Source organism: Artemia sp. Qi Xiang Cuo, chromosome 8 (genome assembly GCF_049724085.1).
Source record: "Artemia sp. Qi Xiang Cuo chromosome 8, ASM4972408v1, whole genome shotgun sequence".
Lineage (NCBI taxonomy): Eukaryota > Metazoa > Arthropoda > Branchiopoda > Anostraca > Artemiidae > Artemia > Artemia sp. Qi Xiang Cuo.
The window spans coordinates 70,392,779-70,410,363 of NC_142801.1; the positions used below are offsets into that span (position 1 = coordinate 70,392,779).

General features: G+C 37.4%; 1 protein-coding gene across 1 annotated transcript in view; it reads right to left on the bottom strand.

Annotated features, from left to right (window-relative positions):
- LOC148949759 (alpha-1A adrenergic receptor-like) overlaps positions 1 to 17,585 on the bottom strand; it is a 137,363-nt gene that overhangs the window by 33,172 nt on the left and 86,606 nt on the right. Inside the window, exon 3 of the mRNA XM_089093728.1 lies at positions 1,275 to 1,857. Within this exon, the coding sequence (XP_088949854.1) occupies positions 1,275 to 1,857 (583 nt within the window). The remainder of the gene's footprint in view (positions 1 to 1,274; positions 1,858 to 17,585) is intronic.

Here is a 17,585-nt window from a genome sequence, read left to right on the forward strand (position 1 = left end):
CAATTTTTGTTATTGAACTTTGGCAAAACGAAGAGTTAATTAATTTGAACAAAATAAAAAGTGATCGGAGATATAGAAATCGATATAATAAATATAGAAAGTTAAAACATCGATATATCGTTTAATCAAATTATCACTTAACACTTCCAATTTGAAGCAAAATATCTGATCATAACACTTATTCATCTAATATCGGACTTGAAGCAAAACAGCAAACAGTTTTGGTTCCGTGAGCTAATTGCCTATAGGTAGTTAGATTGCCTCTGCAAACACCTTGTCAAAGTAGCGTTAACCAGCGATGTGAGGAAAGATTGTGACGTAAAGTATGTAATGTGATAATGTGATAATGTGAATAATGTGAAAATTTTTCAAGAGGTTCTGAATATAACTGAGAGGTTCTGAAAAGCTTGAATCCTCTACGGTAGGGTTCTCTGATATCCTAAATCTAATGGAATAATTTTCATTAAGATTGCTTGATTATTCGGTGGCGCTTTCCACCTTTTTGAAAATCAGCAAATTTTCTCAGGCTCGTAGGTTTTGATGGGTAACTTTAAACTCAATGAATTTCATATATTTTGAATCAGCATAAAAAGCCAATTTTTTTATGTAATAATTGTTATCGCAATTCCTTGTTTCTCAGTTTCGGTTACTATTGGGTTACTCCTTATCAACAGTTCGTTACCACGAACTGTTTGATATGGTACATAAGAAATACTTTATCGATTGGTTGTAAACATAATAAACATAGTAACATAGTTTTAGCAATTAGTAATATTGTTGTATTCATATCAAATATCAACCAACACTAGGCACAGGTCTCAATAAAATGTTTGACGTAATTTCGTGTTTTTTTTCGGTAAGATTCAAAAGAGCAAAGCAATACCTTAAGAGTAAATCAAGCTATATTTTGTACATTCTCAGAAGATTTGCCCCGTTTTGGCTGATCAAAGTTAAATTTTGAGTCTCAAGTCTAATACTTGCCTCCTTGACTGTAATTTTTACTACTACTACTACTACTACTACTACTACTAACAGATCACTGCTGCACCAAGCTACCTAAGGCCAGCACAGCTATGCACGCCCTCCTCCATCCCAACATATTCAAAGTCTTCCTTTTACACCTTCCCAAGGAGCTCCAATTGCTCTTAAATCTTTCCTTATGACATCCTCCCACCCTCTTCGGGGGCGACCGCTGTTCGTTTGGCCCAAGATGGTTGGCCGGCAAGGACGATCTTTGGCAATTATGAATTTAAAATATAAGAACCAATACTTACGGAGAGGTAGTATGAAGAAAAACGGGAACCAGCAAAAGAGAAAAGCCCCAACAACAATACCAAGTGTTTTTGCTGCTTTTTTTTCTCTTTTGAATTTTACTACTTTTGAAGCAAGCCCCGCTGCAATTGGATTGAACCTCTTTGCTGGCGAAATAGAAAAAGTTCTCGGTAATTTCGTTGAAAAACTCTCTCTCATAAATTTTCGTCGATGTTCAGGGATTGGAGAGAGGTTGCTGGCTATACTAGTATTTGATTGTCTTCGTTCAGGAACTTGCAGGAAACCTCCTGTCTGCTCAGTAGATTGCTCTTTCAACTGATGCAGGCTTCGTCCTCGGTGAACTCGTAACTCAATATCTGAGCTTAAAAGTATACCACTTTTTAAGTGTCTAGTTTGTTTAACTGCCGCCTTATAAATCTTCCAGTAGAGTGCCAAAATGATGAGCATCGGAAGGTAAAAAGAGCCAGCAACTGAGAAAAGAACGTAGCCAACCTCCATATTAACCTCACAGACATTGGGATCTTCATTTGGTTGCTTCCAACCCACTAGAGGCCCAATACTGATTATAAGTGAAAGCATCCATACCTGAAATATATACATTTATAAGTATCTGTAGGATTACATACCGTCACTCGGAGTGGGATTTATAATGATAAAGTGTGGAACGTAGAAAATACCTACCATAGGTTAGAAAATGGGTTATTTTGTATTTTTTCTTGTAAACGAGCATCATTATTTTGTTTCCTAATTCATTTCTCTGCAGAATTAAGACACTAATATTGAAAAGGGTGTTTCAACTCCGCTTTCTAGGGCTATAACGAGGGAAAGGTTAAGATGGCTAGGAAACGTTTTGCATATGAAGGATGACAGATAGCCGAAAATTGTACTTTTTGGCCAACCGTCTAGGGCTAAACGGAAAGCAGGTTGTTCATGGTTTGGGTGGAAGGAAATCGTAGTGAAAGATTTAAGGAAAATGGGAACTTCCTGGAAGGGTGTAAAGAGTAGGTCTTTGAGAGATTGGGATGGGAGAGGAGAGTGCGTAGCTGCGTCGGCCTCAGGCAGTTTAATGCTGCTGTGAGCTGTTGTTAGTAGTAGTAGTAGTAGTAGTAGTAGTAGTAGTAATAGTGGTAGTAGTAGTAGTGGTAGTAGTAGTAGCATTTTTGATGAAATTTAATCATTATGTTTGATCAACCAAAAGTCAGCGTATGTGTTTTTATATTCTAGTGTAATTTCCCAAGTTTTGATTAAAAGGAAGTAAAGTATTTTTGTGTGTTTGCCACCTTTGTTATCCCCTCCCTCGTGTTTAATATTTTTTTTTATTATGCCAATAAAAAAGGATAACAATTGATTCTGTAAAAGGGATACTATGCCACCCCTCCTACACTTGGGCTATGTTTCTGGTACATGTTGGGCTATCTACCGTGGTACATGTTCTCTAAGAAACACCTAATCACTTTGTTAGATTCACAAATTCATCTTATTAAGATACAAGACAGTTAGAAGTTAAATTTGAAGGGATGTGTAGAACCTTTTGCCTATTATATGACCCTAATTTCTTTTAGATTGAGCTTAATTCCTAGGAAATACCGACGGTTTGATCTTACCTTTGAACTTTTTTTTATGCTCGTTAAAGAAAAGTCCACTTGTGAAACAAATGTTTAAAATCCCACAAACGCATATATGAATGTCGATCCTACTTTATGAAGTTTTTGCTCACTTGTTTTTGCTCACTTATGAAGTTTTTGCTACTTTTGGAAGTTTTTTTTATGCTCGTTGAAGAAAAGTCCACTTGTGAAACAAACGTTTAAAATCCCACAAACGTATATATGAATGTCGATTCTTCTTTATGAAGTTTTTGCTCACTTGTTTTTGCTCACTTATGAAGTTTCTGCTACTTTTGGAAGTTTTTTTTAAGCTCGTTAAAAAAAAGGCCCACTTGTGAAGCAAATGTATAAAATCCCACAAATTTATATAGGAATGTCGATACTACTTTATGAAGTTTTTGCTCACTTTTTTTTGCTCACTTATGAAATTTTGCTACTTTTAGACGATTTTTTAAGCTCATTAAAAAAAGTACACTTGTAAAACAAACACACAAAATCCCACAAACGTATATATGAATGTCAAGCTCTGGTCTTGATCCTACTTTATAAAATTATTTGAAAAAAACTACGTTTTCTAAAGAGTTAAAGAGGCTGAGTTACAAGGTCGAACCTTAAAACGTACAGGGATTAGGAGGCACATTTGGGGGCTGCCGCCCCCAAACCCCCGCTTTCGCAGCCTTTAAAGAAAAAAAAGTTTTTTAAACTGAAAGTAAGGAGCGACATTAAATCTTAAAACGAACAGAAATTATTCCGTATATGAAAGAGGCTGTGCCCTCCTCAACGCCTCGCTCTTTACGCTAAAGTTTTTATTGTTTAAAAAAAGAGTTGTGAGAAAGTGAAACTTTTGCGTAAAGAACGAGGCGTTGAGGAGGGCACAGCCTCTTTCATATACGGAATAATTTCTGTTCGTTTTAAGATTTAACATCGCTCGTTACTTTCAGTTTAAAAAACTTTTTTTTTTATTTAAAGGCTGCGAAAGCGGGGGTTTGGGGCGGCAGCCCCCCAACTGTGCCTCCTAATCCCTGTACGTTTTAAGGTTCGACCTTGTAACTCAGCCTCTTTAACTCTTTAGAAAACGTAGTTTTTTTCAAATAATTTCTGCACGTTTTTGTACAGTTTATTACTTATTATTGCTTGACTAACTGTTAGATGATTGTGTATTATTCTTTTCTTTCTCGACAGGGTGTTTTAAGGGTCGACCTTGTAACTCATTTTTTTTAACTCTTTAGAAAACATAATTTTTTTCAAATAATTTAAAAAAGAAACTAAAATTTTTTTTTTCATTTAAATTCAGTATATAAAAAATTTGATCTATCGTTGAATCGAACTCGGGTTTTCCGCCTGACACCCAGAACTCTCACCGCTACACTAAAGAGACATAATTGAAATTGTTTTTTAGTGAGGTGATGAATCTTTTTGACGCAAGCAAAACTTGATATTTGGTTTTTGGAAAACAGGGAAGGAGTGATTAGATTGAGATGAAATTTTAAAGATCGGTTCCCAGGCCCCAGGAGATCTTGGCCTTTAAATTTTAACTCGATCAGACAACGGTAAAGGGGGGTTGTGGTGGGAAAAATTAAAATGGGCTAATATAGGAGAACAAGGTTTTTCGTAAATGTAAATTCGGGGGATAATTTTTCGGTCTGAAAATATCAAAAGGCCCTAACAGGTCGAAAACTGCTTCGAATGAGTCCTCATTCAACCGGATCCGTTGCCAACTGTGGCCTGTAGGCGTGGCTAAGAAAAAAAAAGAAATGATGAATTTTAAGTGGCTATATTTGGTTTTTTGAAAACAGGGAAGGAGTGATCGGATTGAGCTGAAACTTCGAGGATAAGCTCCCGGGCCCTAGGAAAGCTTAAGCTGTAAATTTCAGCCCAATCGGACAACGTTAAAGGGGGGCTGTGGTGGGAGGGTCCAAACTTCCGGCCCAGTTTACCCCATGAAGATAAAGTCGGAGGAGGATGAAATTTTGCAAGTTTCTTAGTTTGAGCTTGGGCTACAAAATGCGATTACCGCCGTCTCTCTGCGACCTCTAGGACCTGAAATCGCTTAACATTGTGGTGGGTCGCCTCTTTATAGAGGCACAAGTGTGCCTCCTTGATTCATTAACTTCCTCTGGATCACCGAGATGTGGATTTAAATTTCGTCACTGCATCCTAGAAATAATTTCTTTGGCAATAAGAAATACAATGCTGAAATTGGAGCAAAAAAACTGTATATTCCTAGCTTTGCAATCCTTTTTAAGACACCATTTTTAATTTGTTAAAATAATGTCAAATATAATCAATTCTTATGCAAGCTAGTATCAAAAGCTCTTTGACTTTCCGGATAAATATTTTATTTGTGACTAAACTGGAAACCAGGTATTTCACATATAGGCTACATTACATGAAAACTGACATTACAAGATTTGGAAAATAAACATAGCAAAATGAAAAAAAACCCACTACGGATAAAAAAAAACCAACAACAATAAACAGACTACGAACTATATGGTAAGCGCATCACTTTAGAAATCAACTATATTCAAATCAAAGACATTCACTGATAAATCGATTTGTATCAATGAGACATTGCAGCACTATAGACCTGAAAATTCACAAACATTGTTTCAATACAAATTGAATGAAAAAAAGATTACTCACTTATTTAAATGTTTGATATTCATCTCTTATAGCCACCACACTCGAGATCTTGGTCTGACAGAACCGGTTTCTTTCTGTATTTCAGTATGTACTCGGCGATAATCAGCTTAGCGTGAGTGTATATACACTACAATGTAGGTATATTTTAATTAAATATTTTAATTGGTATTTTGTTTTGGTTAGGATAGAAACCATTTAACATAATGCGTTCTGGGGGGCCTGGTTTCATTAATTGCCTGTTGTAGTTTCGTTAATTTTGTCACAAAAGTATTTTACTTTCATCATATTTAAGTATATTTCATTAGGATTAACTTAACTTCACTTCTTGAGTGTGGTGGCTATAAGTAATAAGTACCAAACGCTTTACTAAAATAGAGCAGGAAAGAGAATAATTGTTGATTTCAAAAAGGAGGTGGTAGCAATTTTCAACACCACCACACAAACTCTCTTTGACCGTACTTGATATACAACTTGGCCTAAGACTTTCCTGTGACTCAGCCTTTTTTTATAGTATATGATAAATTGAAAAGGAGAAAAAATCTAGATGAATAGGTACATACGTACATACGTACATACGTATATATGTACATACGTACATACTTACATAGGTACATACGTATTGGTGAAGGAGGGGCTTTCAAACCCAGTTATTTACTATTTTTTGTAGTTTCATACAGTTTTCACATGCAACTATTTTTGCAATATTTCAAACTCTCAGCTTCACGTACATATCATCGGCTTTTGTCAAAATAAACTTGTGCGTCCTTAATTGAAACACTTGACGTCAGTGCCTTCACTATCCGTGTATTTCACTAAAAGAGAACTAGTTTCTTCGAAATATCCCCAAAAACTACCGTTAACAAAAATTACTATTTTTATTTTGTGTTAGTTTTCATGTAATAAACGGAAAACCAATTTTCATGCAAGGAAACACTGGAAAATTCGGGGGCAGAGGGAGCACAGCTTGAACTGAAAACTCGGTTGGCAAAAGACATTACCTTCAATTTTACTTTCAATTTTCCCGCAATCATTTTACTTCAGAAAAAGAAATTAACGAGGATCTTCAATAAACTAGCTACTGCTAACAACTCACCGCAGCACCAAGTTGCCTGAGGCCACAACAGCTGTGCGCACTCTTCCTCTATCCTAACCGAGGACTCATGTTACTTTTCTATCTAAACAATTTACCAATTAGGCAATAAGCCTACCCTACGCTTATCTCTGCCATTATGTATTTATTCTTTGCTGGTCGATTTATTAGAAACCCAGCTAGTTATGTACTGACCATACAGTCCTTTTTTTTTACAACCTAATGGTCGACCACGGTTTTGTTCAAGTTGATTTCAAGCCTGAAAAACAAGGGAAAAAAGGCATTGCAATCTAGCTTAACGCCTTTCGATGGCGTTGTTGATTTTTCTTTTTCGAACTAGCTTAGGTTTTAATTTTTATAAGCAATTATAATATTTCTATCTTCATCTAAACATTGAAGCTATTTGCAGAAAACAACGTCAGACCATTACAGAATTAGTTTATAGTTTTAAAATAATGTTTGAACAGAACTGCTTTATCTGTTCAAATAGATTAAGATTGTTTACTTTGCTACAAAAGGAAGATCTTCTGGAATTGTTTATTGTCAAACTTTATTTTTCCTTTCATTGATATAAAACTCATCCAAGGGTCCTATTTTAGTACTATTTTCAGTCAAAGTAAAATATATCTGGCTATAGGTGAAACTATCTGTCCTTTCTAATGTAAACTAGGTTTGTATTTTGGGAGCATATTAATTGCCATCTGTTCTAAATTTTTCTTGCAAAATCTTCAACCAAAATTGTGACTTTTATCTTATTTGTACGCAAAGGCGTAGCTCCAGCATTTTTATGGGGGGCAGAGGGGCCTACATCCAGATTGTAAAGAGACATGGAAAATATAGTATTTTTTCTTCCCCAAATCATGGGTGGGTGGGTAGCTTCCCCCGCCCCCATTTTCAAACGACGTCTCTGTTTGTATACCCATTTTTGTTTAGCTACCCTTCGCCGACTGAATGGCGAACAGGACTTGTCATATTATGTCCTTTGTGATGCAGGCTCAAATCCTTGTGCTGCTAAAAATTATCAAGTCCTGGCTTGGGTTGGGGCTCAGTAGTGTGACTCTCCAAGCTCTGCCAAGTGTGGTGTGGAAGCAATGGGTCTTTGAGGCCTGAGCCTCAATCCAGATGGGTCCACCCCACCACAAATTGAATAATTAATTCCCATGTTTTTCGGTCGTCGGGAACTGGTTTGCAGTAGATGGTTAATATTAAAATGTATCCCATAGCTTGGTAAGTTTTTTTTTATTAAAGGCTTTGAATTTTGCTGGCAATAGATGCAGTAAACTCTTATTTTTTATTATTTATTTTATTTCATGCTCACGTGAAATTTTAAATTAGTAATTCGAAACATATCCAAGGCGTTCTTCTTACTGCACAGCGATTCTCTAAAGTGAGCTAGTTTCCGTACGGTACTTTTTGTAGTGAATTGAATGATTAAATCCCGTCATTTCATATCTCATGCTGTTTTAGAGACAAAAAAAGGGATATCGGCCACACAGATAATGCTAAAATAGGATAAAAACTATTTTGTATTTTTACTTAAAAAAGGGTAAAGGTAAAGGATGCGGCACTAGACCCTTAAGATCCAAACCGGCGGTGCTGATCTCCGTTTCGTGGCCCTTCAGCCAGGAAGTGCAATGAGGGGCTGGTGGCCAGCCAACCTATGCTTTCGCAAACCCTTCCTGTTTACCTTCCCCAGATTTCTCCAGGTACCCATTTAGAGCTGGGTTGACTCTGGCTAAGCTTACAGGGTCACACCACTGACCCGCGTCCCAAACTAAGAAACTGACCACACCAGGGATCGAACCCGAATTCACGGATTCTCAGCCCAGCGCGCGTCCACTGTTTTTTACTTCCATAACATTTACTCCCATATACTTCCACAGCAGGACAAAGGGTAAATAAGTCCTCTTCCCTACTCTCAAATAGAAGATCTAAACCTATAGCTCTCGCAGCGTGTCTATTGCGTCTTATTTGCGCGTGCAGGGGATAAGGATCACGCATTTTAAAAGAGAAGAAAAGAGGACACATCAGTGCTTCCCATGCAAAAAAAAGTGTTTTTCCTTGTTGTTCGGGCCCAGGGACTGTAATTTTCAGGTATAGGGCTTTCGGCCATGAAATTCTAATGGTGAATTTTTTATTTTGATCTGATTTGGTTTCAAAATAATCAATTTTGGTTACTATTGATCGAAGTCTTTTACTAGGTTGCAGCTACCACTGCAACACGATCATCATTTCCTTTTACAAAGCTGAGGTACGAGGATGCTTTTTCAGTCTGATAGGTGAACTAAGAGTAAAAGCTTGATTTTATTTTTTCCTATGGTGTAGATTAATCCGCATCAAGCGACTATTAATGGCTTGAGTTCTTGTTCTGATAGCATTACGAAAACTGAGTTTTATTGCAAACTAAATGAGTCACTGTATCAGTGTGATAGTAATCTGGACAAGAGCAAGGAGGAAGATGCACTCAATCAATTTAAAGCTTGAACAGCTAGAACCTATTGAACAGTGTGGTTCAATCCCACCTTCTAGGGCTATAGCAGATACTGATATCGATTAAGACGACAGATTTCTATTTGAAGAATCTGTCAAACCTACCGAAACCAGTTATAATTCCTATGTTAATAGCATCAGGAAAGCGTGACTGATTATCGGTTTTACTTGAACCTCTAAGCGCATTCATTCCTGAAGTTCAGAAAGCTGTATTTGCTGCTAGTGGTGCAATTCCGATTGATTTTGTATGCACCGTAAAAAATAGGATTTGTGACAGAACAAACTTATGAAGAATCCGTAGCGATAGCCAAAAGTGGTTCTCATGATTCTGAGCTGACTCTTTCACAAAAGAATTATAGAAAAAGAAAAGACGAAAACAGTTAGAAAAAGAACAAAGGAAAGAAGCTAATGGTGAAGCCCAGCATATACTGCATGTTACGGAAAAACAAAGAGAAAATGGACCATTCGCTCGCAACTTTGTCGTGGCTGGACTTGTGCCAAACGTTGCAGTGGTGTTTGGAGTGAGGAAAAAGGGTAAATCTCTTTAAAGCTTATTGAAAAAATAGTGATTATGTTTTTCAGAAAATGTAAATTCTTTACAACGTGAAAAAAAGCCAAAAGGCTACGATTTTTCCAAGCCACGATGCATTTTAAGGAGTTGTTTTCTACAAAATAAAGTAACAGACATCGAGCAGAGTTCTTTGAGTGCCACCCTTGGATTAGGGATAGGGCTTCGTCCAGTACACGCTGGAGAACTGTGAGTAGAACATTCTGAAGCTAGATCCGAGAGTTGGCCTTAGAGTGTGCCCTCCAGAAAAACTAAAAAGAGACGCGGAGAGCTGCACACAGTATCATTCCATTACACCCAAAATGACTCATCGAAAAAATACTTACTAGTTAAATTTTGCCCGGCTTTTTATGCCTTTTATTTTTATTACAAAAGCGGAGATGAAAAATAAGAAGCTCTTTGTGTGACATTAAGTTAAGTAAAAAAACAAGATTTTTCAACTAAAAGTAAGAAGCTACATCAAAATTTAAAACAAACAGAAATTATTACATATGTGAGGGGGTCGTCCCCTACTCAATACCTCACTCTTTACGCTAAGGTTTAGAATTTTTAAGTTTTAGAATTTTTAAAAAGACTTGTTATTCTAATTAAATGGCCCTTGTGTTTCCTAATTCTTAAAGAATTAGGACAAAAGGCCCAACTTTAGAGTAAAAAAAGAGATATTCAGCAGGGGACAGCCCCCTCATATACTTAGTAATTTCTGTTAGTTTTAAGTTTTGATGATGCTCCTTACTTTCAGTTGAAAAACCTATTTTTTAATTTCTGATCGTTTTTAAATAATGCCGGAAAATCCAGCTCCCACTCCATGAAAAATTCCTTCTCTCCACGAAAATCCCTCCATGGAGCGTTATTCCCACGTAAAATACCTCCCCTTCCCCCGCCAGGAAAATTTCTCCCGGCGAATTTTATTCTAGCAATTGACAATTCCATTGCCCCCAGAAAACTTCTTGTGGATGATGCCGGGAGAAAAATTATTCTTAGCGTACTTTCATTTAGAAAAGACTTTAATTTCTGATTGTTTTTAAAATAATGCCGGAAATCCCCTTTTCCATGATAAAGTTTTCCCACAAAAATACCTTCCATCCCCCCGCCCCCTACTAGAAAGTTGTTCCCGTAGAAAATTTGCTCTGGAGAATTTATCCCGCTGGACTATTTTCTCACCAGGAAATCCATTCCCCCTCCCTCCTATGGAAAGATACTCTAGACAATTCCAAGCCATTAGAAATCCCACCACACCGGACGATACCCCTTAACATCTCCGCATGCAAAATTGAGTCGGCAAAGATAAAGTAAGATAAGTAAAAATAATTGTGCACCATATAGGAATTTTGGCAAATTTCCTCTTGAAAAGTTCCCCTGGAAACTTCTCTGCCCACGGAAAATTCTCTCCGTGAAAAAAAAAACGAAAAATGTCTGTATACTTCCCAATAACAAATACTATACCTAAAGAATGGGCAAATTTCATGACTTACAGACCTTTTCCCAGGGGCTCTGGGGTTCATGTTACCCCCAAAGACATAGTTATTGGATATTTCAACTATGTTGAACAAAATGGCTATCTCAAAATTTTGATCGGACGACTTTGAGGAGAAAAGGAGGGTGGGAGGAGGACTAGTTGCCCTCCAATATTTTTGGTCACTTAACAAGAGCATTAGAACTTTTAATATCCATTCGAGTGAGCCCTTTTACCGTACACTAGGACTGTTGGTTCGATGCGATCACTCCTGAGGGAAAAAAGACAAAAAAAAAAAAAAAAAAATAAAAAATAAACACGCATACGTGATCTTTCTTCTTGCAAAAAAAAAAACAACACAAAATTAAACATTTTTAAATAACTGAGCTTGAAACTTGTTCAACAGTGTTCTTGGATACGCTGAATCTGATGGTGTGATTAAGATTCCTTGACTTTTAGGGTGTGTCCCCTCCCCTTTTGAACACCAGGCCAATTTTATCAGGCCCTTAGCTTTTTGCTGGTAATACTAAGCTAAATGAATCTCGTATATTTGGTATCAGCATAATAAGCCAATTCTTTTGATATATGTATTGAAATAAAAATTCTGTTTCTTAGAGTGTCAGTTACTATTGAGCCAAGTTGCTCCTTATTTACAGTTCGTTACTACGAACTGTTTGATAATACCTACAGAAAAGTGTAGTATGAAAATTACAACCGTTGATTTGATCAGCACAAGAAAGACATAAACACTATCTGTGAGGGAAAAAATTGTGAATTATACAATGTAAAAAAAAATTTGAATACTGCCCTGCTTGAACACAAAAAAGAATGTGAGATGCACAATAACAACACTGAGTTCTTGTGCACGATTATATAAATGTAAACGCTCCTAAACACCCCCTATGGTGACTCGGTAGTTCCGAAAGTACAGTCGGAAATAAGTAAATTTCAATTTCATAGTTTTCTAATCAGCTACACGAGTTTTCATGTTCTTTGTTTTTGTGGCGAAGCTTAAAGAGATAATCAGTAATTATATAGAAATATATTTTGAAGGAATGGATAAACCTTAAACATCTAATTAACAACTATGGTTGTTGTAGAGGACAAAATTGGGAAAAAATTATGATTGACATACTGCATGGCGTCATACATAGGCAAATTACATTTGATACATATGTAAAACTAGGAAATGTTCTCGTAGCCAAAAAGTTTATTGCTTGAGCTTGTCTGTCTTCATTTCCTTCCTAAACTATTTTCATGTTAAAGCAAACAAATTCAGCAAAGTAACAAATTCAGCAAATTCAGCAAATTCAGCAAATAAAGCAAAGCAGCCTGTTAAAAGCAAACAAATTCAGAGCATTTGATCATTTGATTTGAGTTACTTTTACAAAAGTAACTCAAGAGAATGAAAAATAAATTCTAAATAACCGTCTAAATGATCCAGTGATCCATTTTAATCCTATGATCATTTTACAAATATTATACAATAGACGTGAATTTATCGTTTGAATAAACCAGTCGTTTAATAAACATGGCAACGGTGTCTTAGAATATACAATGTCATCATCCCGAATAGCTCCGAGACATTTCTATCCCCCAACCTCTTTTTTTTTAAAGTTCTAGGACAGACCAGTAGGACATATGTTTAATGTTGTTTTTGTCTTTGCTTTCATTAATAACTACAAGTTTTCAGAAGTAATATTGATGAGACCTCCAGTGCCCCATACATAATCCATGAAGCTGTTAGGTGTGCTAGGAAAAAATTTTACATCGTAGGGCAAGTCGGAATGGCCTACTGTTATACTGATCATGCGAAACCAGTCCAAACCCTACCATACGTAAAATAAGTTGCATGTACTTTCTTTACTGAGCCGTGATCTCTTAATTATTACTACCTAGCAGCTTGAGATATTGCAAAATGAAAGGCTCCTTACAGTAAACTCAGACCTGCCAAGCCAAGTTTCAAACCTCATTCATAAAAAGGCCTCTCAGATTACATTTTATTGTACTTTGCGAAGGAATAGTTCAAGAAAAAGCAGAAAGATTAAAGTTCGGATATCCATGGTCAAGCGTATTTCTCCTGGATTGATTACAGCAGCAAACCAAAGAGAACTGAAAAATGATTTACGACAACGGTGTGATCCCAAGAAATTTTCAAAGAGGAACTTTGGGGTTGCCAAAACTGACGAACGATAGACACATTAGCATAAACTGACGAAGAAGATAATGCAATGCCTGATTGATGGTCTCGTTTATCTCACCAATGACACAATGATGAGAATAGAAAGTGTTCTTTCTGAGAATAGAAATTTGGTAATCGAAGTCAAAGTCTTACAAGTTTTATTCATTAAATGATTATGGAATTCCTTTTTTTCGATGACATTCCCAAGAAATTTTTTTGGCCTAATCGGATGACGAGCGTTATTTTAATAACCGCTGTGCACTTTCCTAAAGTAGGTTGTTTTCACCCACTGCTTAAAAGTCATTAGTTTTGTATTAATTGCCAAGTCCTTCATTAAGCAATTGGGATGAATATTTGTTTTTAATATTTCCTTTGTTCTTTAATTTCCCATTTTCTCACATTTCAATACTTGCCATATGTTTCGTGGCTTTGCTTTACGGTTTTACTATTCCCTTAAGTCTTTTAGTAATGGACTTTTAAGATACATTAAGAAGATACTAGCTGATTTCCCGGAGAAAATTTTACAATGTGTCTTAAATCGTATACTTTCAAGAGATTTTTCAGCAAAATAAAAGGGGGAAATGTACGCGTAAAATGTCAATTTTACGCGTGGAGATGTTAAAGGTAATTGTCCGTGATAAATTTTCACCGGAATTAAATTTTCTAGAGGATATATCCTTGGGCAGGAGGGATTTTCCCGTGGAGTTGACGCCAAATTTTCTGACAATATTAAAAAACATTCAGAAATTAAATATAAAAAAAAACAAGTTTTTTCAACTAAAATCAAGGAGCAACATCAAAAACTTAAATATTAACAGAAATTATAACGTATATGAAGGGGTTTACCCCTCCTCATCACCTCGCTCTTAACGCTAAAGTTCGAATTGTGTCCCAAATATTTAAGAACGCCTCCTGAAACACAAGATTCGTTTAATTAGAACAATAAGAAGATTTTTTATAAGTACTAAAGAACCTTAGTCTAAAGAGCGAGGTATTGAGGAAGGGGCAACCCCCCTCATATGCATAATAATTTCTGTTTGTCTGAAGTTTTAATGTTGCTCCTTATTTTCAGTTGAAAAAACCAGGTTTTTCGTTTTTTTTAAAGTTTAATCCTGCTGGAAGAACTGATTGGATTATTTGGTTTAATATGACAATTTTATTTTCTTTGAGTTCCATGACAGAATTTATGCTTTAGATATTTACAAAAAAGGAGTCCGGAGATTACAAGGGATTTTCGATTTCACGTTTTCAAGTAAAATAAAATATAAGCAAGGTTTATACTGTTCATTTGGGGAAAATTCCAAAGTAGTTTTCCCTCAGATACATTAATATGAAAATTTATTTCTTAAACCTTCCGGTAAACAGAAAAAAGTAATAACGATGGAGCAAACAGAGAAAATGGAACACTTAAATAATGTAATTCTTTTATTAGTCAACTATAAATTTAAAAGTGATCATTCACGTGTCATGATCTCGTTGTTGTTTTCCATGCCATATATATTTTTAGATGCGTTGATGTATGAAACAATTGGCAAATTTCTAAAATCCTGATTAAGACTTTTGCTTTTTTTTTTATTCCACGCGCCAGGTACTTCAAAGTATCTGATATGTCGCTATTCATTTACCTCTTTCAATGGCCTCGAGGTTTTAAATGTCTATTGAACCTTCTTTTGAAGGTGTCAACAGAGGGATTTGCAGGGATAAAATCCCAAGGAAGATAGTTCCAGATAGAAGTGCAACGCCGGATGAAACTGTTCCTTAAGTACTCGGTTTTCGGCATATCCTCCTTTAGATAATTGGACCGAGCTGTGTGCCTTCGTGTCTGCCTTGTCGGCTGGACAAAGGGGGGCACAATTCGAGAGAGCTCGTCTGAGGGAGTTGAATTCATCTACTTGTAGAAAACAGCCATCGACGCTACATCAAGCCTTTCATTTAGAGGCTGGAGCGATTCTTGTGTAGAGGCGCAGCCCGCCCTATTTTCCCTATTCTGGATCTTCTGAAGTAGTGCCAACAGCTTTTTTGGAGCACCAGCAAATAGCGGGAATCCATATTCAGCTATGGGTCTGATGCAAGACTTGTAGAGAGGGATGATCGAGCTTGATGGAAGAAGGTTTTTGCAGCAAAGAGTAACTCCCAGCCTTATTGCGCACGGGGTTCTCACCCTATCTCGTTGGTTGTTCCAACAGATATCAAGGGAGAAATTAATCCCCAGAGGAGGTTCATTGACTCTCTGTATAGTGTCCTTTTTTAAAACGAAACTGGGGTATTCACGTGGCACCTTTGATCGGGTAATTAGAAGCTCCTTTGTTTTCGATGCATTGAAGTTGATCATCCATGCATCAGAGCACTTTTCAATTTTCAAAAGATCCATTTTTAGGGAAAGGGAGGCTTGTGTTGGGTCTTCGTGTTAAGGGACAGCTGAGTGTGTCGTGGTATCTTCAGCAAAGTGATGCAGATGGTTTGCGAGGTTGTCTCCCATGTCGTTTATGTGTAGGTAAGAAAAAGCATAGGTCCCAAGACACTGCCCTGGGGTACCCCTGCTTTCACTGGATATTCGCAGGAAATAAACCCGTCAAGAACAACCCGCAGTGAACGATCGGAAAGAAAGCTCTCAATCACTTTTAACAGACATCCACGAACACCATACATCTAAAGTTTTTTTTAGCAAGCCACGGTGCCATACTCTGTCAAAAGCTTTCGCAATGCGAAGAATAATAGCCTGATGTCTCATCCCATTGCCAGAAGTTCCATCCACTTCTGATACTTGGCCACTAGGCAGTCTAATGTTGAGCGTTTTCTGCGGAATCCATATTGGTGATCGCCTAGAAGGTCATTTGATTCCAGGCACTGATGGAGTGTTTTATTGGAGACACTCTCGTAGACTTTGCCAACACAGGAGAGAAGGCTAATAGGCCTGTAGGAGACCACGCTCGTTGGATCACCTTCTGGCTTTAGAGTAGGTATAACATGGGTGGACTTTCATGTTCGTGGGAAGGTTCCAGAGAAAAAACACAGCCGGAAAAGCAATGACAAGGGTCCAGCTAGTTCGGCACTGCAGGACTTGAGGACAACATTTGGTATGTTGTCAGGACCCGTGGCTTTGGTCACATCCAGATGTGGCAGAATGCGAAGAATCTTGGGAGCAGAAAAATTCATGCGTTCCAGGACAGTGTCAGTTCAGTCTGAGAAATTTGTCACTTCTTCGCCGTTATTGTCTAGATTCGAGATTTTGGAAAACACGTGAGTAAAAATGTTAGTTAGGTCCAGTGGATCTTGTCCCATCGCTCTAGCTGCCTGGAGAGAAGAACGTGCGATTACTTTGAAAAATAGTAAGGCTTTCTTAACAATTCTCCAACGCCGCTGTGCCAACGCACATTAACGTTGGGTTGCTAAATTTCTCCTTATACTGAACCCAGGATTGCCGAATCACTCGAAATGCATCTTTGCGCTCATTTATGAATGCAATTCTGTCCTCTTCGCTCTTTGAAAGTAGCCATCGCTTGTGTGCCTTTTGCTTTGTTCGGATTGTCTTCTTACACTGGGTGTTGAATCAAGATTTGTCCTTACTGGATACCTGGATCCGCTTTGAAGGGATATACTTTTCAACAGGGTCAACTATGGTCTGGTGTTACTGTTCTGCAGCTTTTTCGTGATCCTTCAGGAAAAAGGGTCCTTATTTAAAATGTGAGAGGGCATATATCAAACTGTCCCAACCGCCTATTGTCCGGATCTCGAGGATTTTCGTATGTTGTGATAATAATAAAACGCGGAGGCTTATAGGCGAAATGAGAATACTGTAGGAACTGGGGAGAGCATGGGTGTCTACTTTAAGGGAGTCAGAGTGATCTGTAAGGAATAGGTCAAGACGAGATGATCCGTTTGGGCCGTGATACGTGTCGAAATTGACAAGTTGTTCCAGCCCGTAAGAGAGAGATAGATCATACAAGTCCGACCCTTCCCTATCAGTATTTTTGCTGCGAAGCCACACGCTATGATAGACGTTGAAGTCTCCATGAATGATAACGGCAGACTTAGCGTACTTGCCCCGAATATATTCGAGGGAGGCTTCAAGGTAGCTGGTAATCTGGTAAGTTGGAGGGTTATACAAGGTACCGACAATCACGGATTTATTTGGGAGGGTCACCCTGACCCACAGAGCTTCTTCACCTTCTGAATCTGGTATGTTCAGGCATGAATAAGGTATATGGCTCTGTATATAAACAGCGACACCTCCTCCTCCATATTTAGCGCCGTCATTACGCTCTCGATCCCGCCTGAGG